At 37.5% G+C, this 26586-nt stretch overlaps 2 protein-coding genes across 2 annotated transcripts; both read right to left on the bottom strand.

Annotated features, from left to right (window-relative positions):
- Positions 1-1202: 1202 nt before the first annotated feature.
- Positions 1203-18532, bottom strand: LOC124176954. Its single transcript, XM_046558876.1, has 6 exons — positions 17610-18532; positions 13465-13956; positions 12040-13287; positions 7094-7424; positions 6111-6957; positions 1203-5903 (listed from the first exon to the last, which is right to left on the bottom strand). Exons 2-6 carry the CDS (start codon positions 13935-13937, stop codon positions 5797-5799), a joined length of 3006 nt encoding a protein of 1001 aa, XP_046414832.1. The 5' UTR covers positions 13938-13956; positions 17610-18532; the 3' UTR covers positions 1203-5796.
- A 741-nt stretch (positions 18533-19273) lies between these two features.
- Positions 19274-20847, bottom strand: LOC124176201. The gene is made up of 2 exons (XM_046557148.1): positions 20470-20847; positions 19274-20105 (listed from the first exon to the last, which is right to left on the bottom strand). The coding sequence occupies exons 1-2, from the start codon at positions 20484-20486 to the stop codon at positions 19760-19762; spliced, it is 363 nt and encodes a 120-aa protein (XP_046413104.1). The 5' UTR covers positions 20487-20847; the 3' UTR covers positions 19274-19759.
- Positions 20848-26586: the final 5739 nt, after the last annotated feature.

Here is a 26586-nt window from a genome sequence, read left to right as displayed (position 1 = left end):
TACAATTAAAAAATATATACTATATATATTTGTCTACTCATTGATTAGAATTGTTCAGGTTTTTAATATCTGAGGAAGTTAAATTCCTACCAGCAATATCCTTGTATTGTGCACTGTTGATGGTAGTTTTGTGCAGAATGAGCTTGTCTGCTAAAAACTGTCAACATCGACCAGTCTACTTAGCTTGGAAGAAATTAAAGCGATATTTTTGCTTTTACTTACCTTTGGAAACACATTACTCATCATCTCACGAGCACCGCTTTCAAGTAGGTAAGATGATATTTATTGAACAACTTCTGTCAATGCTGGGAGATGTTAAAAATTTGTTAGCGCTTCTTTTCATTTCGTGGCCTACATTAATTTATTTATTGTTTTCTTTGCTAATGTTAATATGTTTATGCAATCTAAACAAAAAAAAATTGAGAGCGCCAGAACGGTTAATTAATAATTTATAAAATGTTTGATATCGTCAGAAAAGAAAACTAAACCAATATATTGTGTATCACTTATAGTTACACCTATCTATGTACCTTGGAAAAATGGTACATGATACAGTGATACACGAATGCTATGAAAGTGTAATAATAAAACGCAAAGTGCAACTGACATAATAAATAGCGGTGCTTGCAAACGATCATTATTAGCCATGTACCTATAGGTAGGTTGTTAAGACGATAAGTTCCAGTTCAAAATAATTTATCACTGTACATACAAGCAAATATTTTTCGTGCATTAGAAACTTTCAACTTCCTGTAATATTATTTCGACAAAATAAAATCAATTTTAGATTTTTACAAAACGATAGTGTAACTTCTTCATTGACTATTGTCAAATTGAAAGGATGCAAACTTAGATGTGATCGAAACGTAGGTAAGACATAAGTAAGTCATTTGCACTACTGTTGACACTCACTATCGGAAAAGTTGAAGATTTTGTACTATGTCGAGGATTTTGTATATTCATATTTTTATCTTTATTTAAATTTATTTTTTGTATTTTGCTTCTCTCTTCATCACTTCTGTGCTGGAAAATAAGTTTTAAATTGCTGCTTCACCGATTACCTTTACGCACGTATAATTCATTCACTTTTGTTCTACATAATTGATTGGTTTTAATACATGAATAATTCCTAATCACGTATTGAGATATTATTCAAATTCATATAATTTTAGTGTTACAAATAAATTTCAACACTGTAGAAAAATATGATTTTCGTTTATCATTTTGCATTTGATTACAAAGTTTTGAATTTCGTTCACAGATTGGCACTGAGAGACGTTAAGGTTTTAATATACGTATTAAACATTTCTATTAATTTTGATTCGCTACGTATCAGATGATATTTGATACACTGATTTGAGGTAATAAGACAAATTGATTCACAACCATGGGTTTTACAAATGTCAAGCATTACTGGACTTTTATCCGTTGCTAGCCGTATGTTAGATAAATTAAAACAAAAAAATTTGAGTACAAAGAATAGAAGAAGAAATTCATATATAGAATATTACTTCTCATTTTTGAGACCATTCATTTTATTTCGTCTATCAGTGTCCAATCTCCATGAATCAGAATAATATTCAGAAGTGTATCGAGGCATTGAGGCTTTAGCAAGAATGTTGTGTACACATATATACTTTAAATATTGCTTTATGCGCTTTTTCTGAAATAAAATTTGATATTTATTATCTTATATTTCATTTTAGGCGCACGAAATTATTATACGTTCACTCTACGTCGTCGGCAAAACTCATGTAATCTGTTCTGAAAATAACTAATATTTGGGTTTTCTTTTAATTACGCTTATACTCAAATTGTTACGAATACTAATTATATTTTGTGGATAAAATATAATATTAGCTCAAAGTTATATATATATATATAAATATATATATATATACATATATATGTGTGTGTGTGTATATATATATATATATATATCGATCATAATGTTACACTTACATATTTCCTTCGCTTAGGTTTAGTTGCATTACATTTTCATTACCATTAAATTTATTCTTTCATATTACTAAAAATATTTCTTTTTCTCAGTTCGAAGCATTCCTCGATAATTTTTTTCTCTTTTCATTCTTTATTATGTTTTTTTTTTTTTAATCTTTCTTTAAAGTTAGCAATCGCGTTATACAAAATTGTTCAGCCACACTTTTCAGCACAAAACACTTCATATATGCTGAATTCATTATGGCGACCAAGCAGCAAGCCAGCTCAAGGCTTTACAAAACTTTCATAAATGAGTACTTAATTACTACAAAGTTTTAAATACCGTATCTAGTCAGCCTTAAACACTTATTGTTTGATTTCAATACGATTTCGGTAATAATAAATAACATTTGTGACAATTTTACTTCTACACAGAAGAATAAAAAAACTGACGAGACTAATAATAATTTTTTATGAAGGTGAATAAAAAAATTGAAAAAATCATTATCATTTATGCAACAGTACGTGTAAAGTCTGAGCGTATTTAGTCGCCATAGAGTTTTATGTGTAGCTATATAGATTTTAGAAGCCCTCTTCAATTATATCAAACTGTATCATTTGACAGACTTCGAACGTGCAGCATACTTTGGAAAATTCTTTATAAATCGTAAAGCTATTTTTATTTTTGCATAGTCTGAGTATCTTCTTAAAGACCCCAACTCCCTAATGTTTAATTAATTTTTTCTTTTTCTTTCTTCAACTTATATCTCAATATTTGTATACAAACTTACTCGCTAACTTTATCCTAGAGTGTACTTTTATGTTTATCATTATTATTATTTTTTTTTTTTTTGTCTTTACGATTACTAGTACGTGGCGGTGGAGTATTTTAATACAGTTCAGTTTGTTCTTGCCTTTTTTTTTGTCATGCACACGTATACTTATACTTACATACACACACGCACACATTCTCACTGGGTGTATTTATATAAAAACCACATATTTATATATATATATGTGGTATATATTTATATATATATATATGTAGTTTAGTACATACTGTATGGTTTAGTACATACTTATACTTGAGGTCTGATAAACCTGAATCTTCCTGTTACTTGCTACATATTTAACCAATAGAGTTACATGGGATACTGCCGAATACTAAATCAAGATGGAATACTTTGACGAAAATGATATCATGTGAATTTATTTGCTAATCATTTTATTTACTACCAATAATCATTTAGCAATATCTAATTTCATGGAAACTAACAAATTCATTGTATAAATCATTTAGTATTCAGCAATCCTTACTGCATGCTTAGGTTTATGGCGTAAGCTTTTGTTCATATAATCTACAATCATATTTATTGTTGCTTGCCGCTGCACAATATGACAGTCTCATAAACTGAATTTGAGATAATTAAAGATAAGACTCATAGAAAAACGTATGGCAAAATGCACAAACCATTTTTAGTAACGAAAATTATAAATGCGATTATGGCAAGAAATTACTCTGGCATGATTCAATCTACGTACAAAATGTAAAATCAAAAACCAAAAAATGTAATGGCACGCCTAGAAAAAAAAAATGATACAGTAAAATCATAGCTGCTAAAATTATCACAACTAGTAAAATAAGAGATTGCAATATTTCTATTCATATTTCGTCCTTTCAAAAGGCTAGGATACCAAATCGAAAACAATAAAGATAGGTAATTTGTTTTTGTACCTAATAAAATCTACTCAATGGATATTACAAAGTGTTCGGATACGTAATTGGAATCCGAATTTATATAATTATACTAATAATGAAAAAAAATTCAACAGAATGTTTACATAAATATAAAACAATCGTAATATTACTATAAAGCATTAGCAAGGAAAAAAAAATACAAACTCCAAAATTTGTCTATTGTAAATAGTACGCTTCCCAAATAATAATAATAATAATAATAATAATATTACTAATAACAACGAATTCACATAAAATAAATTTAGATTTAATGTATAAAATACTGATAACTTTGTTTAAAATTGAAATAAAATTCTTTCTCTCAGTATTGCCACATATTTCTATACAGTACAGTGGTTAAATGCCTTCTAAATTGATACAAGGATTCAAATTTTAATGAATCAAACTTATTATGCAACGGAAAGTACAGCTCAAAAGGTGTGTGAATCTATTTTGAAAAATTAAGCATTATCCTACCATACTTTCTAACGAAAACATACGTTTATAATTGCGATTTTATTGATGTAGGCTAATCCATAATCAACCTTCAATGAAAAAAAATTATATTCTTTATGTAATATGGCAAGACTCTTGTGTCAGACGTTTTTCACGCCTGCGTTTTTCGTCATAAAAAAAAATCGCTTTTTCATGCGACAAAGATTTTCTTGGACTTTCTGGTTACAAAAGCATCACAAACATAGATATAATTATTTCACCGAAATTTGATAGGAAGAAAATATATTTGTACGTGTACACATTATGCGTATTACGATTTGGTTTAAGAATTACTGGGTCAATAACTTCACCAATGTAATCAATGTCTTGACATCAACTGTCAAAACTTGTCAGTTTGAAAGTACACTACTTTGACTATCAACAGTTCGCCCAACTTATTAGTCAACATGTATTTCAGGACGATATATTTACTTAAAACTATTTGCAAACCAAATTAAGCAAAAACAGCAATCTATTATTGAAACTATGGTAATCGAATGGAAGTTAGAAGGATAATGTAAAATTTAACAAACCGTAATACGAAGAGAATACCTAGATATATAAATATTCTTTACAGACATTTCATGACATGCCCAACAGTTGCGTCACGATATTTTTCGTTTTGTATGAAAACGTGAATATTTAATAATTATGGCAATCTTCACTTGCTGCATATGGTACTCTACGCTTTGCGTGGTTGACTATTTAAATTTCAAATCCAACCATGTTCTATGGTCACAGAATCCTATATTTCAACATATAAGTAAGTATATTTTATAATTTATAGAGCTTTCTGGCAAATCACATAGCGTTAAATGTGAAGGACTTTGATAAACCTCAACACAATTTAATTTGTGTGAAAAAAAATTACTAATACATCACATAGTTACCTAACAATAGAACGATTAAGGATGTCTCGAATTACTTATCCATATGTGGCAGTTGTCCATGTTTCAATCAAGTCAATTTCCCATTTTGCAACACCTCTTTATCAATTTTGAAATGATAAGTCGACATAAACACGAATGTCTGTTCGTGATCATCGCACGAATTGTTGCCAATATTTTGAGATTCCTATGAAATTCATCCAACAATGCCTACCACAAATGAAAAGTTGAGAAAAAAAATCTCACATAGATCGAAAATTTAAAGGGCCCCCCCAAATGTAAGTCATGTTTTGATTCTACTATGTTTATCGCTCGACCGTAAAACCTGAAAAACACAACTGTACAATGTATAACAGCTGATCCCATCAAATAATACGTTTAATGTCATACAAGTCGTATTATTATGCAAAGAAAAAATCCGCACACACGTGAAACACATGGATCAGCGAATATAAACCCTACGATGTTCGCCGATATGCCACGACCATGTTCGAGTTACCTGACAGTACACATCCTCTTGACAGAGGTAGTCACCTTATCTCAGAAATCTTTGACATGTCCTAAAAAGCTCAACTCATGTGCCTGGTAGTGGCTGGCAGCTGCTAACGGTGTAGTGCTTGACTGATGCGCTACATTAACAGCTGCTAAGTGGTGATGATGTAATGTGTGATGCGGAGTGTGCGGATGAATAATATTATTTGGGTGGGGAACCTGGAAGTTCCCAGGTGGCGGGGCTCAGGATAAAAGTGCACCTGGATGTCCCCCTGGAAGAACTGACGACGCTGTTACCGTTGTCGTCTGCATGTTAGATGCGTTGTTCTGCTGTTGGTTTTGTTGAGTACCTGTTAGAAATTTGTTCGCATTCAGTAATTATAAAGTCCTACATCAGAATTCGAACTCGGCTGGAAAATTCATCCAACAAAACCATACGAAGACGATAAATCTTAGTGCTATTCAATGAACATTTTTTAGCAGCATATGATAAAATGCTCACTTATGAGCACCGAAACAAGATAAACATTTGATAATGAATTCAGTTTCAAGCTCACCAGCGTTCTGACTGAGTTCAGCCTTGACTCGTCTTGCAATATGGCTTCTGGTATGCTTCCTAAGATGATCCTTTCTGTAGAATCCTTTTCCACACTCGGTACAGACGTGTCGTTTCTCGCCGGAATGTATTACAAAGTGTAGTGTGAGCTGCTCCTTTCTTTTGAAAGCTTTCAAGCATACTGTACATACGTACGGTCTCTCTGGATTATGACTCTGTTTATGACGGGTCAGGTGATCTTTGCGCTTCAAACCGGCCCCACATATATCGCAAACGAATCTTCGCTCTAGCGTGTGTCCAAGTAAGTGCTGCTCCAGAAGTTCTCTTTCGGGATACGCCATGTGGCATTCAGGACAACAATAAAGTGTCGAACCATCCAAAGCAGTGGTCAAACGAATTTCACCCGGTTTAGGTCGTGGTTTTTTCTCCTTTGGTGCCTTCTTCTTTTTCTTCTTTTTATTGGTCGGTGACATCATGATGTTTGGTGTTGTCGTCGTCGCAACAGCCACGGATGTCGTCTGAGCCATTTCTGATTCTTTTTTGATACTTTCAGCGGAATACTTTAAAAAATGGTGCAGACTTAATGGTAAAGTACTTGCAGGCAAGTGACTCAAATAATCTGCAACCGTTGACCCAGGCGTTGCTAGGGATTGCCATGTGGCAGGCATCGTTGCTGGTGTTTGCGTGTGTGCGTGCTGCTGATGATGTTGATGCATCGTATAATCTTGTTGAGAACCGTTCGTAGTAGCTTCGCCGTTTCTTTGATGATCCTCGCTCTTCTTATCCTTGCTCTTGTCTTTGTCTTGAAGAAGATTGCACACGTCCTGCTGGTTTATTGTTTCTGTTGTCTGAAAAATGACCAAATGATTGTGGATCAATCACGTGAAAAATAGCAGGACGAATGTCAGATTTATCTCTAATTTTATTGGGGTGGCAATAAAATGACGTATAATTATGTAAAGATCGATCAAAATCATTTCTTACCTGATGATAAGTACGTTTTTCTTGCATGCCAGGTGAGTTTGTTGGACGTTGTTGAACCGGCTGACCCTGGGAGTATGGAACGTTTGGATAATGGTGAACATTGCTATTCGGATAACTAGTCTTATTGTTCATCATAACTTGGGACTGTGAAGATTGAACTCCGTTAGCTTCTGATCTGTATTTTCCCATAACCGGCACTCCGATTGGAGGCTGGTTGGGAAAATGATTGGCGTAGCGAGCACCCGCGCCTCCTGAACTATCGGTAGCAAATTGATGGATACTCGGAATGGTACCAGGAAAATGGCCTCCAAACGGCGGGAAATTCATTGCAAATCGTCAATCCAATACCTGAAAAACATAATTGGCATTTTCTCAATCTAGTATAATTTCGATACATGTATGCAAAAACGCTTGGTAAGAAGTTGCAATGAAGGCAAATGCCTTGTCGCAAATCCAAGATTATCATTTACTACAATTTTTTTGAAGTCTCGATTCGATTACAACTTTGAATAGGTATAAATAGTAATTAATATCATCAATTACATCATACAATCCATACATTTTGTACAAAAGTTGATTAAACCGATGGACCTAATATAGAGACAATGTTACAGTTGTAAACTCATAGAGATGTCCGATTATGTGTAGACAATGAAATATTACGGTACCAAAATAGATTTATAAAAAAAAGAATATTTCCGAAAGTAGAATGAGTTGAAGATCGACGACATAACAGACATCGAAAAATACGACAATAAAAATTTCGACAATTCATTTTTGAGTTTAAACCTATGTAATACGAATATGCAGATATAAACGCAAAAAAGGGAAAATCCAGTAATACGATTACGAATGAAGTAGGGAAGATGTTTAAAAAAAAATTATCTCTAATTCCCAAAGGATGAGTTTGGTGCATAGTTTTATCAGAAAATTGACAAATTACCGGTAAATTTAAACTGTAGTATCTGATGGCATACACACATACAGAGTAAAATTCGAACAATGAAAACGCGTTGACTTGTATTTCATTTTTAAATCGCTGCGTATCGGATGAAGGATTTTTTACCATAAAAACTAGACTGGCGGTAAATAAATGATCTGTGAATAACGTGTGGACAGAGCGGTAAGCCATAATAGTGAAGATGATAAAATTTTTGCTGTTCGCGAAGACTATAATTTTGCGTAATGCTTTTTCGCATGATACGATACGTAACACAGATACGTCAGGTACACGGATAGACAATTTTACATGCTGTTTGGCTGTCACAATGGATATGTAGGTGTATTTAATGCGGATTAATAGAAATAAGTCGATCTTACTTACAAAAATCTCTCTTTCCCCATGTTTCGGGTCCTAGGGTTGATTATTCAGTGGGCCTTGTACGATAACACGCGATAAAAATGCAGTATTTCGCCTAAGCCGTCAGTATTTCGCCGATAGACGCAGGGGTGGAACGGGGGAAAGCGTCCTTTCCCCCCTCATACCACAGAGCCAGTCGATACGAGGCCGAATTCGCACGAATTTCAACATAAAATGGCCGTTCGACGGCTGAAAGGTCGGCCCCGGCATCCTCCGGCCCTCACAATTTATGTAATAATTATTAATAACCGCTTACCATTTATGATTTCGATGATAAATTCGGCCCCGACGAATAATCGTGTGTAAAGATTCGTGCCGTTGACACCTGTCCCTCAACTCGGCACCCCCACCCCACCGTCCGCCCTCTACTGTCCCAGCCTCTTAACTATTTTTTCTCGGGCTAAGCGAAAATGCCCGAATACCCGGCCATGCCGGGGTAACCGGGGTACACACACCGGTTCCAAATCTTCGTTTCAAAGGCTGCGCGGCAATGACAATGGGAAAAATAAATTGACCCTCCCCCCTCCCCCTGCCCCTCTCCCCGCCCCCGCCAATCTCAATAGGCAGCATCGATATCGATCCCGATCCCAATTTATTCCTATTCCCTTGATAACCGGGCTCATTCCGTACCGACCATAGATCCAGTTTCGTTTTTACTTGAAAACCAAATCCATTGATAATTAAGGGGTGGGAGATTGAGAATCCCGAACCGGATTAACAACTCGTCATCTTAAATAAATACGTGTAGATATACATAAATAAACGAGTCGTCTTGAACAACGAGATGTATATTAAATGTACGCTTTATTTTAGATGTTTTTTTTCTTTTTTTTTTCCTTTTTTTTTTTCTTCCAATATTTATGTAAGTAACAATGAAAATGACTTACAAACTATTCGTTATAACTACAATATAGTAATAATTTTATAATAGCTAGACCCACTGCCTTTAAAATGTTATACCTATGTAATTAAAAAATTATTTAATTGTGGGTATATTTTTTTTTTTTCCATACACATTGTAATAACTTCCATAATCGTGTCATTTTAACGGCTTAGCTGCCGTTTTACTAAAGGGAAAATAAATTTTGAATTAACAGTTCCACTGTCGATCAGCATACATTTTTCGCGCTTTTGCGATGCATGGAAACGAGCCTAGAACCTTGAGATGATGTAAAGCTTGTGTGTCGCGAAGAAAAATTAAATATATTTATATTATAGTTAACGTTTGAATGAGTACAAATTATGCTGAAATATAGGATAATTACATAGAGAAAATGCTGGAAAAAAATGTTTTCAATTGAAAATCATATAATTACTACCATTTTGTTGGTTTGTTTTTTTATTTAGGTTTTAATTGTTTTTTTGTTGACTTTTTTTCTTCAAATATATCTTATTGATAACAAATTCCATACGTACAGCTATGTATTATTAAAATTATACTTTATAAATACCATCTCCAAGATTTATGAGAAATATAAGGCTAACTACCAGTTAGTTACTTAGATTGTACATTCGAAAATAAATTTATATTTAAGCGAGCCAAGTTCGCAGGAAGTCGAAGCTGAGTCTATTATTCGTTTAATATTTCATTACCTATATGATAGTTTACTTGATTTATGATTTTCAACATTACCAAATGTTCTGTAAAAGTTAATAACGTCATTCTATACGCGGAAGACACAAAGAAAAAAAGGACCCAATGTTTGACACGCTTAAAAAAAAAACTGACATCTTTCTCTAAATCTAAATTTTTGTTTGAACACAGCTCATGCTAATATGTACTGAAAAATATAAGCTATATAATTATCCTATATTTATTTGACATTCTTTATTACGTCAATATTATACTCATTATAGTTCAATATTATACGTGCCACATGTGTCAGATATTGCCTTTGTAAAAATATACAGCAATCTTTGATTTACAACGTGTATGCATGCATACATATATGTAAAAGTTTGACGTCGCAGAGTTATTATATATTTGTTTCTTGATGTCCTTTTTTGCAATTCAATGCAATCAGTTGAATTTCCTTACTGAGAATAAATAATCATATTTATTCTATATGCTGCAATGTTTTTTTTTTAAATTGGTACTTATTCGTGTTGATTATTTTTATTTTTTTTTTGTCAAATTTGTTTAATGAAAAATCCTGTATTTACAATTGGTTATAAGCATTTTTCTATCAAGGATTACCATGATTTTAATTCTGCAAGCTTAAATTCAATTATTTTTACCCCTAGTAATTCCAGATGGTGCTTTAAAAAATATATTCACTTTGTTTTAATCCTACTTGCACGTTAGAATTACGTCAGTAATAATTTAATTTTAGCCAGCAATAATAGCTCCTATCAATTTCTGTTTACATACTGCTAATCATTTATGGATAACTTATATAAGAAATGAACTAAATTTAAAATTATTTTTAGTATAATTTACATTTCGTATCCGATTTGCTTCAACAGAACTAATAAATTGTCATATTTCATACATATATTACTTTCCCTGCACAAATGCAATAAAATACAATCTGTGATGTTTTTTGCTAAGATTCAACAGATAATGGCAATCAACCTACGAAAACGTCAAGTGATACATTCTCACTGATCACATGTATTTCCTGTAGTTAACAATCCTCAGAAGAAATCCGATATAAGAGAAAACAAAAAAATGATCAAGGTTTGCGTAGCTCATTTGCTGATACCACATGATGATTAAATCATATAAAATGTCATAAGATAAATATAAATTGGGGAAAAATTATTGTTTTTCGCCCACTCAGGAAAAAAAATCATGCTCCCAAAACGAGTAGAAAAACTTATCATGATTGCTTACTATCGTCAGACAAAACGGACTGATTTTAATTTGGAGAATTTACATCCCATGAACCTTAACAATCCTACTATTGATCAGGTATATATGTTATATGGAAAATTTGAAAGATATACAGACTACGACAGAAAACGATGTAACGAAATTTCATTGTCAATTTGTAGATTAGATTAAAGCAGTAAAACGGCAACTTGCTAACCAAAATATTCTAAAATCTTGATGATGTTCTGATGTACCTGAAGTTATGTAATCTCAATTAGGATAATTCTGCATTATCTTACGTTAATCTTTTTAAAACCAGATACTCGTAATAAATGTTCGAAAAATTTTTATACATTTTGCTATTCAATTTATGCAGAAAGACGATCATAACCTCTGGTGTAGTGCCAGATACCATTGCATATGATACTGAGAATTGAAAACTAAAGATAACTTGGACTCTAAGTATTAAAAACTATTAATAATATTGGGTTGTTTGAAACTGAAATAACAAGATAATACAAAACACTTTCCATGGATGTAATTCAAATGCTACTGGAGAAATTCGTTTGTACTCAGATGTTAAACCAGAGACAAACAGCGTAAATTAAATACGACGTCTACATTGTTAAATTTTACAATTTTCAACACTTAGAGTCTTCTTTTATTTCAATTATTCAATTATTCTGTACGTTTTGCCTTACTCTTCCCTTGGCCTGCTCATGATTGAACCGAAAATACCGCCCCGTTTGAATATGGGCGGTAGGCTGTTGCTAATGCTGTTGTTGCTGATGATGCAGCATGGCCATGGCACCAGTTTCAGCCGCAGTTGGTAGAACAACTGTAGATTGTTCGCTAACAGAAATTTGGTGAATCTGGGCTCCAGATCCCTGACCAACTTGAATTTGAATTTGCTGTAATTCGGGCACATTATTTTGTTGCTGCTGCTGCTGTTGCTGCTGCTGTTCCTGGTGCTGTTGTTCCTCATGCTGCTGATTTTGTTGCTGATTTTGAGAATTGTCCGTAGTGTTCAACGGGTCGTCCTTCACTCTCTTAGCCAAATGGGATCTAGCATGTTTGCGAAGATGATCCTTCCTGTAAAATGCCTTACCGCATTCCGTGCATACTTCTGTTTTCTGACCAGAGTGTATGACAAAATGAAGGTTGAGGTGTTCTTTTCGTTTGAATCCCTTCATGCATACAGAACAAATGAACGGTCTCTCAGGACTGTGGCCCAACTTATGCCGTTCCAAATGTTCCTTACGTTTCAGTCCGGCCCCGCACATGTCGCATATGAATCTCCTTTCGATTTTATGACCGATTAAATGTTGTTCTAGTAACTCTTTCTCTGGATAAGCCATGTTGCACTGAGGGCAACAGAACAGCGTTGTTCCATCAAGCGCAGTAGCAATCGTCACCTGGCCAGGTTTAGGTTTCTTTGGCTTTGGCGGCTTCTTCTTGTACTTCTTCTTCTTTTTTGGCTTTGTGCCAGGTTCCGCGGCTTCTACAACGTCCGGAGTAATCTCCGTCTCTGGACCCGCTACTGTAATGTGAACGGATTGTTCTCCAGAGGCTGTAGTAACTGGAACCTCTAGTCCGTCTGCGCTCAAGGGACTAGATTCAATGGTCTCCTCTCTCTTAATTGTCTCCGCAGAGAACTTCAAAAAGGAATGTAAGCTTAATGGTAGCGTGCTCGCCGGCAGTCTGGACAAATAGTCAGCTACAGTGGATCCAGGCGTTGCTAAACTCTGCCAACTAGCAGGCATCGAAGTTATCAATTCTTCGTTACTTTGGTTACCCTGGTTTTTGACAGTACCCCTCTTTATCAGTGCTACGGGCGTTGTACCCTCTTTGACGTCCTCTTTTGATTCGTCCATACCTTCTCTAAGTATCAAATCCTGTGGAATTTGAGCCACTACGGTTAGGCCTTCCGGAGCACCAGGAAGGTGGACGGTTTGCTGAATCGTTTGCTGCGACGTTGTCGTTACAGCTGTCGACGTGCTCTGAGTCGTTTGATCCGATCTGTAATGAGAAAAACTTCAATTTAACATCACGGATATCAAGATCATTCCAAATATGAATTCAATTTATCATTATTGAGTAGAATTTACAACTTTCAGTAACTTAATTATTTGCCAGCCAAACTTTGGTAAATTTTACCAAAAAAGTAAATAAAATTCTTCGATTTTTTTTACTCACGTTTGGGTTGTAGCAATGGTATTCTGTGGTTGAACCTGTATTTGAACACCATCGGCATCCTGCTGACTGTAAGCAACGGTCAATACGGTTGCCGCACCCTGAGGAAACTGGCCCAAAGAAAGAGGAGCCAAATGATACTTGGGCTGGTCTCCGCTAGTCCCACTTTGAGTAACATTCGGATTGACGACCTGGATCTGAACCGTTTGCTGTTGTTGGGTACCATCTTTGCCAGGCACGGTGATAGGTAAAGTAATGATTTGTGGTTGCTGATTATTTCCACCCTGGGCAACAGTAGTGAATCCATTTGGATCGACGGGTCTCAGATAATGTACACCACCCTCGCCTCCAGACAACACGCCGACAACTTGACCCCCAGTGGTCAAATTTTGGGCAAATTTTGCAGTTGCAAATTGATGAACCGTCCCAGTGGGTATAGACCCGGTTGTAAACCCAGGAAACGGTGTGAAATTCATTTTACACAACTTGTCGTATCTGAAAATGGGCAAGAAGAATTTCAAAATCAATTTTAACATCCTTGTTGAAAATACTTAATGCTATTCAAGATATTGATCATTTTTCTGGCTGCATGCACATGTACAGGGAGTTTCAAGGTTTGCGTCTGGATAATCGTTACAACCCCCCACCCCGACCTTTTTCCCGAATTTATCAAAAAATTCCGTCGATCGTTGTCGGTCAATCCCCCAGTTCCCTCCCCCCCCCTCCCCGTTCGCGTTTTCCCCCGATTTACTCGGAACGAGACGGATACAGCGCGTTGCCGTTTCGTCGCCCCTCCACTCTGCCCCTACCTACCAAACCCGTCAATCGTGTGCCGCGTCGCGACTCAGGAGCTCCGCGGTGTGTATATATATATATACATATACCTATGTACATTTTTCATTCTATTTTTGTTCCTCCATCTCCTTTTTTCGAACTTACAACCGAGCCGCCCTCTCAACATTTCTCGATATACAGAGAATTCCGTTCTTCGCGTGTTTACAAGCCTAAAAAACTCAGGTAGATACAGGCTTTCGTTACCAGATACAGAATGCGCATTAATTAAACATTCTCATATGAAAAAATATCAGAAGTATAACTTCGTCTCATATACATCAGTCTTATTCTTCTCAGACGAAAATAACAAAATTCGGAGATTTCTTTATTTTCTCTAAATTCTTGTGACAAATAGCAATTCTGATTGTGTCTGCCCCGAGGAAAAAATGGGGGTGAAATCGGGGGGGGGGGGGGGGGGGAGAAAATAGGGGTCAAGTAACCCGCCGACTTTGATCTTGACCCGACGAAGGTACAAGTCTAAGTGTCACAGCATGGATTCGGTAGATGTTCCGTGTCGAGTGGGGGTGTATGGTAACAGAGGGGGAGGCATCGAGGGGGGGAAGTCGGCGAAGCCGACTAGTGGCACGGGATCTCACCCCACTTAGACGCCCCCACTTGGCCGTGGGGGGGTTAAAAGGTGGGGAGTAGGGGGGGAGCGGTAGGTGGGAAACTGGGAACCCCACGCGAAATAGAACTCGCGGGGCGACGACGATGGGGTGACGGGTACCGGGGTAGGGGTGAAGAGCCAAGAAAGAAGGGAGCCTGGAGAGATGAGAATAGAGGAGAGTAGAGGAGGAGAGGAGCGTGTATACGAAACGATGGGGGGAGAATTGGGAATGGGAATGGGAAGCGACTCCCGGAGAGCAAAGTGGGACAACGTCCCGCCCTTGATTGCCTTACGGGATAAGAAAAATGACGAGGGGGGCACACAGCAGTCGCGGACCCAACCAAGTGCAAGGCCACGCGCGGTCTCTTCTCGGGTGTCGTAGTATGTATATCAGAAATAGGTTCGGCGTTCAGGGGTAATATGCATCCGCAGCCTCAACTTCTTGCCGCACACCGGCAACGAGGAATGTCATTGGACCATGTGAGTTTCTTACAAGTACGCAAGAGACATAATTGTGCCTTGTAATTATTTTTCAATGTTACATAACGCACGTAAGGCACGATATCGATATGATGTTTGTAACGACACACAGCTGTGTACCGAGGAAATAAGGTTGCACATATATGCATGTACATATATAACGTCTATGCATACATGCACGCGTGAAAAATTATATACTTATAACAAGTACGCGTATACACGGAGCATGCATGTAACGTGTAACACCGCAGAGTCGCGGTGATCCAACTTTTGTTACAACTCCCATGTGTGTTATTTTGTTGCATCTTGTGCGGGTACGCGGATTTACGCTTAGTCCCTTTTTTCCTTACTGTCGCAGTCCGATAAGGTGGTATTTGCAATTGCCTTGTAAATGGAAATAAAGAAGAACAAAGAAGGATAAATAGAAGATGAACTATTTTACTATTACAGTTGTTAGTATTGACTCGTAAATGACGCAGATTAGTGTTTATCTTCTTATACTGTAAAGCATATTTGTATAACAAACAACAGTTACGGCTTTCCTGCAAATCATATTTAAACGATGGTTTCAGGGTAAATAGAAGAGGGAAAAACATCTATCGATATACCTATATTGAAGAGAAAAATCGTTGACGTACGACGAAACGAGAAGAATTGTATTAGTGAAATAAAAATTGTTTAATAGAAAATCGTACGACCTTCGACGTGATCAAGGCGATGTAACGGCGTAATATACGATATTTGAACTCGGTAGTTTGGGTAATACGCAGGCAACGTCAGCCGGAAGTGACGCGGCATCGCAATCATGGAGAAGTAGACAATGGAAGTAGAGCCAGCAAAAGAGGAATGCGTATAAGTCTTAAAAAATGAAAGTAGAGATTTGAAAAAATCGAATCGAAATTTAAACCCTGTGATGATTTCGCAACTTGCGAGAGTCAATTCCTGGCGGATTAAACGTTTCAGACTCGTTCGCGTATAGCGATGTTCTCGGAGAACGCGGCTGGCTCGTTTTCTACGTCTAAAAAGTGACGGTGCTATTTTAAGCAAGAGAGAGGTGAGATTTCTGCACCGAGCTAAATTGGCGAATCGAAGAATCCGACTAGCGTTTGTGATTTTCATTAAGTAAATTATCGCACACCAGTTGTAGCTATTTCGATGGTTAAATTTCAGCCGCGTCTCGGTAGACGAATTGGAAAGTAGATTGTAAACGTCGGATCGGTAATAATATGCGTGGAATGAATACGACTCGCGCCGGGCAGCGTCGAGGAAGAAGTTGGGCGTTGGCCGCGAGCGAGCGAAAAGCGAAGCGAAACGCGGAGCCGTCGGTTGCTGGCACTGCGTAGTCGGCCATTATTGAAACTCCGAAGCGAGCACAGCCTGTACCTGAAGCGTCGACGCAGGCTGAAACGGGTAAAATCCTATGCCGCCGAGTTTTTCGCCTCGGACTCGTTGACGCGGGTCCAACGTCGACGACGAGCGACGGCCGTCGACTTTACAGCGATACTCTGCGCCTCGACGGAGTCCCGACGATTCCCGTATCCCCCCACGTCCTACGAACGGTAGGCAGGCAGGCGGCACCAGCACCAGCACCAGAAGCAGAAGCAGGGCTGTTGTTTACACCCCCACTTCGTCGGGTTAGAAGCAGAGATGCCTCGGAGGGGCCTCGGAGACCACGGCAGGCAGGCACCCACCACCACGCAATTTCCAACCCCACCAAGCCTCAACCACTGTCCGTACTTCTAACCACCCCACCAAAGGCAGGCCCGAGCCGTGAGCCACGGCGAGGCTCTCGCGACGTATTTTAGTATCTTGGGGTGGGTGCCGTGTGACCACCAGCTATTTCGCGGTTTCTCGCCGTCGTCTCGCCGCGTTGTTGTCTCTACGAGATCGAATACCAACACACACATGTAACGTTATACACACCTCCGCGTCGGCTGGCTGGCCTGGTCTGACCCTAAGCCGGAAACCCGCGAGCTACGATATTCCTCCCAATTGAGCCAAGCTCCGATATATCCAGCGAAACCCGGTACGATAACGTCGGGAAATCCGTAACGGTATGGGATCTATCGTCGAAAACCGTTGTTGCCGAGGACGGAGAGACGCGCGAACCGAGTTCGGCTCGTTCTCCCGCTCGCCACGCTTAACGAGAGAGAACTACCTCTACGTCGTTCGACAAACACTCACTCCTGCCACGGGAATAAACGTTTCACACGCACGTCCTACTTACCCCGGTTAGTTGTGACGCGACTGGTATCCTTCGTGCAGTGAGCACCTTCTCGATTGTGTGGTTGGCCCGTTCCTCGGCTCGGACCGTGTGTTCTCGATATTCACAGCACCAACTTTCTCATTTCTACGGGTTAAGCGTTCCTCGTCGCCGAGGCTTTTCAAGCGTTCACTGTGCTTTGCATACGTCATAGACGCTGCTCAGGGCCGTGCTAACTCGACTCGGATTCCTTTCCGACAGTTTCAGCACCACCGCGCAACACAATTGTACTTAGCTTGTTAATGACGCTCACCACGGCGTCGTCGAACGTCGTTACTGCACTCGGCAAAACCAGTAATGGAGAAGGATTTTCAACTAACGGTACATAGCCACTAGCCACATTGAACGTCGCGTGGTTACGCGCAGGCAAGCAGGCAGCAGCGAGGCGACTTGTCTCTCTCCGTGTCACAGTTAACTTTCCCAGTTTCAAGCCATAACAGGTGCGACAATTACCGGTACTCGATACGGAGGCGCCCCGATAATATTCGCCCACTTCGCGAAGCAATAGCGTTGTCAATAATTTCTACATCGTAACAAATCGGTAAACAAATACATAATTCTTGAATGAATGCTGCTATTAATATTCTATCGGGTGAAAATTAATGATGGCCGCCTTCGACCAGCGCGCGCAGCCTCGATTTCTCGGTATTACGGCCACGTTTATTTCTGCTTCGTCGACCTGCAGCGTTACTGACAATTTTTAACCAGCTAACACAAGATACGGGAACTACAGATGATTATCAAAATTTGACAACAAACACCAAAACACCTGCCCTCCTGTCTACCTCCAGCACCGCAGCTCGAAGCGACACTGACGTGCGCGCGCATCTATCGACCTTGCTTGAGGTTAAGTCGAGTCTCGACCCTCGGCCATCGTACTATCGCGCATGCGCAGTGCGTCTCGAGAAATATCTTTCAAAATCACGTTTGCTCACTTTTGCCAAACACAGTGTTAGCTGCGTCTTCTTTCAGAGGGAATAAGAAACGACGCTTCGCCACTCGTATTCCCAATTTTTAGGTCGTCATGTTACCAGAACTGTGAGAATTTATCAGCTGTCCCAATCTCGAATCTAATCTTTTGCGGTCATTTATTTACTATGTACACGGTACACTGATACGACCAGAGATTTGAATATACTAAAAAAAAATATTACCATGCTGAAAACTAGTTTTACCGAAAATTTTCAAGGAACAATGCTTTTTTTTTTTTTTTTTTTTGTCATTTACTGATTTACGGAATATTTTAACAACAGTCAAGCCAGTTATCATCCTACTGCACAAAAGTACCTAACGCAACCGTACAAACATTGCGCCACATTATTCTTCGGAGATACAAAATACGATACGAACGGACAAGATTATCTACTGTTCATACTTCTAGTAAAACGATTGCTTTATAGATAATTTTCTTTATACGAATTCAAAGGATTGCAATAACAAGGAGTAGTATACTTTAGGCAGTGCACAAATGTCTGAAGCATTGGAATAATGATATCATCAAGGTTTAATGCAGTCACAGTAAAAGTCTGATTTGTTTACAAAACCGTTGGCACATAGGCGCGGGAAAAATTAATTATAATATTAAAATAATTATTAAATATAATATTAAAAGAAATTAATGTACTTCATTTATTGATTTTTATTTTTATTATTTGTTGATTTATTAAACTAATCTTACATTAGACTGTACTAATAGCATACAAGCGCTTGTCGCACACCAGTCGGGACTTGACAAATTATATGAACAAAATAATCGTAAAATATGTCAGTATATCATGTAAGTGTTATAACATGATTTCAGACCGATATACACTGCGGTTTTAGTTGAGTAAATGTGAATTAATTTCTAATATATTTTTCCTTATCAAGATGTACAGGGGATAATAAAATGCAATACAACAAGTAAAAGGTTATATCTGGCCCAAAATGGTTTGATGAAAACACGATTCGGCCTGAGGATAATTTCAAATTCTCTAATTGATTTTGATTTTATTAGTCTTATCGAAATAACTATTAGACATATAGTCATATGTTGCATGAGATTTCTTCTTTCAAAGCTAGCTGTATGCCAGCGAATCAGTAAAGGCAAAATGTAAATCCAAATTGAACAATGATTAGTATAGCTCAGATGCTCTCTGCATACGCTCCATGTAAAGTGAATAAAGTAATTTGTTATTTTCATAATAGTACGGATTGTCATTTGCGTCTAAGTTGGGCCGGTATTCGGCGGTATATGAGCTTCTGCTCGAACTACATCCATCCAGAGAACTCGAGCCTTGGGAAGGCTCGGAATGATTGGGAGATGGAACGTAGCTGCGGTTGCCCCATTCAGAGTCCATGGTTTCTTGGGAAGACTCGGGAGTTGGTAGTCCAGATAATCCGTTGATGTGAAGATTATTTATCCTTTTACTAAGCGGCATGAATTCACCAGCTTCATCTTCTATGCTGCGTCCTCTTTTTCTAAAGTGTAAATGCAAAATGAGGCATGAGCGGCGAGTTTAATACGAGATTGGAAAACGTGAAAAAACAATTAGAATAAGGAATAAAATTAGCTGCTAATTACGTCGTCGAATAAATTTACGTTTAATGGAATAGCTGATTTAAAAAACAACTGGGCGAAGGACAGTAAAGATATTTTTGTTTCTGGGTAGACACAACATCAACTGTTGGAATAAATATAAAATATTAAAAGCGGGAAGACTCAAATTTTTTTCATCCGACAGTTCAAATCACATCGAGCCCAATTTTCTTCTGTCAAGTCAAAAGTGTAAAATTAAAGGTTATATCATCGTGAAACCGTTCGTTGTAAATACTAATAACTAACCTGTTGGCTTGTGTCATCGTCGAATTCGATACTCCGTATTTGGAGTATTTATTAACGATGCTCTGGTATTGAAATCATATTTTTCGCAATACCCTTATGGTCTATTAACAGTCGGTATTTCACAGGAATTATAACAATTCCTGGCTGTACAGCGTAAAATACATCTACGATATCTGTACTCTCGTCCCTGAAAAAGTGGCGATCGCAATAGTGGGTAGCAAAGATTTTCAATTTTTTGTTGCTCTTCGTAGTTCTTGCTTTCACCAACAGATGACAGCAGCGCTGGCTCTTGGAACCTAGAGCATGTTACTGTATATGCTCTAAGCTAAGGCTCTAAGCTTGGAACGTTTCAACCAGTGTCTTTCGCTGTCATGTAGTGGCACACTTTGGATGGAGCTAGGTTCTTTTTTATTAGGGAAATTTGAAACCAGGCTGCGCGTCCAGCCTATTCATAGCGGGAGAGTTTGAAATTAAAAAGAAAAATATTCATTAAAATTCTCTCATCAGGGTTTTCGATGTGATATTCAGATAGATATTTGGTTGTGAATTTATTCCGAAATCAAATTTTTTATAAGAATGGCAATCTAATTCAAATTCGATACAGTCTTCTTGGAGTATTTTCACTGCAACGGATTTGAATCGATCGCTACTGCGCTCTATCGAAGGCCGCAGGAACTGTTTACCTCCTTTTGAATTACCGAAAATTTCGAACATTCTGAGTCACCAATTCTCGTAACACGTTATTTAAGACGCCCGATACTATTCTTTTACATCGAATGACTCTAGAAATTGAAAAATGTTCATTTTATACGCTCACGGATTGTTAAGTTACATTTTGCATCACGTTCCTGTTGGGTACATATTCATATACAGGCCTTACCCAGACTCTTGTCAGAATTAATACCAAATTGATTTCAATTTGACTATCAAATAACCGCCGAGTGCTGACGTCAGATACTCAACTGACGATCTTGGAATCAGGTTTCCTGTAACTGCGTGCCTCATTAAAATCTATTCAATCGATATACACGGGTACATAATCTACAGATGGTTTTTCGTTAAGATAAAATAATTAGAATTATTTGATCCACCTCATACCAATTTTTTTTTTTTTTTTCGATCTTAAATATGATATAATTGTATCAATGCCACGATTCCGAATTGGCTTCGTACGTTTAATTGATTTAAGCTTAGACACGTCCATGTTTAGGTAATCACGGACGTGTGGAAAAATACACTTGTATTACAATCTAACTGTCCTTGTTTGTAGTTTATCTGCAACGTATCGTAATAAAGATAGTTTTTGGCATTGAGGTAGAATGTTATTATTAATTTTTTTTACCTTACAGATATTAATACCACATGAACGTGCACCGACAAAGTGTCATTTAGCCTGGAATAATAGAAGGAAATTCTCGCCAAAATATCAACACTAAATATTTAGTCAAAAGATAGAAGATTGGCATGCATAGTATTGGGACTTTATATTCAAATCAAAATATTTACTTCTATTATGGGCAGTGACGTTAATTAGCATCACGTTGGAGGAATTTTTCCAACTATAGATTGTACGTGTTGACCTTAATTTCAACCGGAATTTCAAACACTTCAGGTTCTATTAGCTATATCTTATCTTACATTGCGTAATTCGGAGAAGTGAAGTATTCTTGATAATCGATCATCGACGATCTCATAACACCTATTTGTAACGTAAGTCACTGTGAGTTCGCTAAGAAAAAGATTTTCAAATAAAAAAATTATTTCGACGGAATCGCGAAGTCATTTTTATCGTCCGTCACGATTATAGAAAACATAACTCGCGGTTAAACGCCTTGTCTTGCCTTGGTATGTAATTTCTGAAATTGATTACATGACTTGCAGAAAATAGGAGTACATGTGGTTGTAGGAAGACCGAAGTTCAGTCAGAAACAAGAAGTGAGTGACATAGATTATTTGATTTTTTCCGATACATAAATTGATGTGAGTACACATACCTATGCATAATATATGCAATCTTTTTTCTACGATTAATTATAAATCGTCTCTTATACGTTGTACAAAATTTCTATAAGTCACAGTATCTCAAGGGCGATCGAAAACAATAGTTAATAAAAGCGTTCGTTCAAAGTCCCAAGATAACCGCGTCCAATTATCCATTTATGGTCATTTGACTCATTAAATACCGATGAAATCCATTCGCCGTATTACGATAACGACTATATTCGTATCGCGGTTCGTAATGATATGTATATATACATGGCATTCCCTGTATTCACGTTCAACTGAATTTTCAATTGAAATTGCATGGAGAAGAGAAGCAGAATACTAAGACCGGTTTAGCAGCCCAATTGATTTTGACGATGTAAATCGACGTGCACAAATTGTAGAATGAAAAAAATCTACGGCAACGGAAAGAATCCGTTCGGATTCAAGCGACGCGGTGTGATAAAGTCAACGTCTGTTTGGAGAAATTCTGTGCGAAAGGAACGCATGAGTGACAAATAAAACTAGTCTTCCGGAACGATATTAATATGAATCACGTATGAGACAGATGATCGTGAGTAAGGCAGCTGAGGTGTAAGCCTGAAAAGGGGGAGTCGCGGGATATTCGAGTGCGAGTAAATGAATCATTGGCCCGTAGTCATCCGATGTGTACCAACGTATAACGCCACCTTCGAGTGATGATTTCCTAGTAAACCAAGGAGAATACTTCGGAGATAGCGTGAATCACGAGGCAGACCTGCGGGCGGCGTGACTGCGAGGCATATTGCTAATAGTGCGAATTGCTGGTCGGAAGTTGAGCGATAGGGTCGAACAGATTACGAGGACTCTGCAAGTCTGCGGATGCAAATCTGTAACTTCGTCATCTCTTGAAAGATGACTCGTTCGGTTATTTTTTTTTTTTTTACCACTTGTGCATCCGAATTTTCAATTCATTGGCCACGCGTATATACGTTGAACTGATAGAAATTTATAGTTGTGGCCAGGTGATTATGGTGATAATACAGTCCTAAGCTCAGGATGGCCACACACATGGAAATCCTGCGAAACCTGGAAAACCGGCAATTGTCAGGGAATTTTTATTCTGGTCGTGGTAACAACTGAAAATATCAGTTTTCTATCGTAAGAATTAGTAATGATTTTTTGAAGTGACAAATTTACTTTTTTATGTCGTGAAAAAAAAAATTGGCTTAAACTGACTTTATCGTAGATTGTATATTTTTTCAATTTGAATTTTATGTGACGTGAATATAGAGCTAATAATGTCAGGGAAACTGAGTTTTGGGTCGTGGAAAATTGGGAAATGAGATGGAATTTTTTTTTTTTCTAAAAATTTGTGACTAGCCTGTGAACTATTCTCATATTTTACCATAACCGTAAAATGTAGTTCTGGGTTCTTTTCCGTTTCTTTCAGTTCTTTCTAGTTACTAGAAAATCTAACGGACGTTACTACGGTTTTTTGATTATGCTTATCTCGTACCATGATATATTCTTGCAACTATATATATACTGCGACAATTCGATATTTCGTTGCAGCAGTGTACTTTATTTAACTAAAAAATGTAGTAACGCCAGCCGTAATTTATTTAATGCTTTCTTTTCGGTTCAACGATACGCGAACAGTTATTACAACAAATGAATTTATTTCTGAATATTACCGGCCTGAGTCGAGATCTCCACGTCGTAAAAACGCATAGCATTACCTATGACTCATGCACCACGCAAGGACCCCATACTCAACGTATTAGTCATGGTGGTTGTACCAATGCCGTGGAACTCTCTGCTTTCGGTCCACTGGCATGTGCTATTAGTACATGTTAGTTGGTAGTGACAAAATTCTTGCTTAGAGGCGATTATGCGCTACTGAAATAACCGCGGAATGCTTGTAAATTCGTGATCAGTACGTGAATGAATGAATTCACCTCTCGACGTATACCTTATATACTATAGTATATTTGTGACTATGATATGCATGGTTCGAAAAACCTACTATTAGTTTTTGTAACATTTTTAAACGTACACGTTCTTATGTACATTTATCTCCAAGTACGGTTGAGAAAATAAATTAGAAAAAAGAAATCAGTAAAAGCAGGATGCGTGAGCGTTTCATTGTCAGCTCGACGATACGAATCCCTTAACTTCCTGCAACCGCCGCTCCCTGCTTGAAGTTATCGTCGCGGAATTAGAACGACCCAACGAAATTCTAAAAACTTCCCATTACACCAATCAACGCACCTCTAAGCCATGAATGAAAATACTGAATTATTCACAGGTAAAAAAAAAAATCATCTAAATCCTTCAAGATCGCAATAAGTGCCGATGAAGTATACGCCAAATTTAGACACTTGTAATTATATGAACGCACCGACGTGACCATGTGTGTGACACAGCTTGCACCGATGTTACATATATTTTTTACTTCTCTCGTCTAAATTGTTGCCCATCCATTTTTAGATTACGTATATATGTCGTTGAACACATTTGAAACTGGGCTCATGTGTCTGTTTCGCGTCCATATTTGGGACGCCTTTAATGTTCTCGAGCTCGTTGTAAGCCACCGCTGACGGTTTCTATTATAATGAATGTCTGCTCTCTCTCTCTCTCTCTCTCTCTCTCTCGCTCTCCGACAGTTTTACACACGCACACAGATTGGTAGTCGAGAAAAGCTGGCCCCCGCACACAATCGAAAGTGAAGGCATTTGGCCGTCGCCCACGAGGATAACGAGAAGTAACAATCGGCAACAACCCAAATGCGTCAGGTGTCAAGACGAAAGAATTCTGTAATTCATGGCCTTTTTTACCCAGTGGTTTATCATTCATTTATTTTTATATTTATTCGCATTTTTCTCAAATTTTTTTTCACATCTTACTGTTTTGCAAACTGCTGCATGTAAATTGCAATTTTTCGTCAATTTCAAGGTGCTTATGATATATTTAATTAAAATACTTGAATTCTTGCTTTATGACCCTGCAGTGTAATTTATTCGAAAGTAAAACGTATCTGCAGTTGCAAAAAAAAAAAAATAAATAAATAAATAAAATAACGAAATCATATACGTGGGTAGGTTTAATTCGAGTGAATTTCTCCAAATTTATACAATATTTCTATTATACCTACACGCGAACACGCGGAGTCAAAATGTGGCCCGTAAATGGTCGACTGCCATTTCAACCCTGACATGCATTCGTATATGGCAACATCCTCACCCGCGCCTATATTTGGGTTGGTCGTTTTGCGTTACATGCTCATGTTGGACATAATGCTTACATAGCGAGTACAGTAAATAGGCATGTAACGTGATCAGGATTCGCAACGTGACCGTAAAAGATCAAAAAAAGAGGCCTGAATAAACGCATATCAATAAGATTCCGCGCAATGCATCCGTTTTTTCAAAGCAGAATACAGTCTGATATTCATTCTAGGACAATAATTGGTAGGAGAAATAAACTGAACGGTAGAAAAAAATTAAAATAACAAGGTGACAGCCTTGCAATGAGTACATCAACCATAGTGGCGGAAATGAAAACTTGTACCTTGATTTAGGCCGCAATTTTGAATTGAATCGAACAGTACGACACGTTGCGACGCAACTTTTCCTTTCAAGGACTAGTACGTAACGTTACGTACAATATCTGTAATATACACGTGATAAAATCATACTTTCACAGAATTTTATGGCAAAGAAATGTGACAGATGTATTGTACCACGTACATATTAAGCCCTGAGTAATGAAACGAAGTAACGCCAGGTCGAGTCCCTTCCTGTCCTGTGGACAGAACCTGGAATATCCCACGGATGTGTGCGGTGTATAAAGAGATAAATAAAAGTTTAAGAAGATCACGAAGAGCCAGTTTACCATTTGAAAAAAAACACTCGCAACCTTTTTTAATTATCTTCTTCGACTCGCAATGCAAATTCGACAACTATCCAGCTGCTAATTATTAATTCTAGCAGATAAAAATTATGATACGAATATCGAAGTATTGTGAATGTAAGTTGTGAGGAAATTTAAGATTATAAAGCTGTATGATAATATTAAAAATTTGAATTATTCTTACTTATCTAGATTAAAAAAATTTTTACGTCTACAATCATATTTATTATTATTATTATT

This window comes from Neodiprion fabricii, chromosome 2 (genome assembly GCF_021155785.1).
Source record: "Neodiprion fabricii isolate iyNeoFabr1 chromosome 2, iyNeoFabr1.1, whole genome shotgun sequence".
NCBI classification, from domain to species: domain Eukaryota; kingdom Metazoa; phylum Arthropoda; class Insecta; order Hymenoptera; family Diprionidae; genus Neodiprion; species Neodiprion fabricii.
This window is presented reverse-complemented; position numbering and strand designations above follow the sequence as displayed.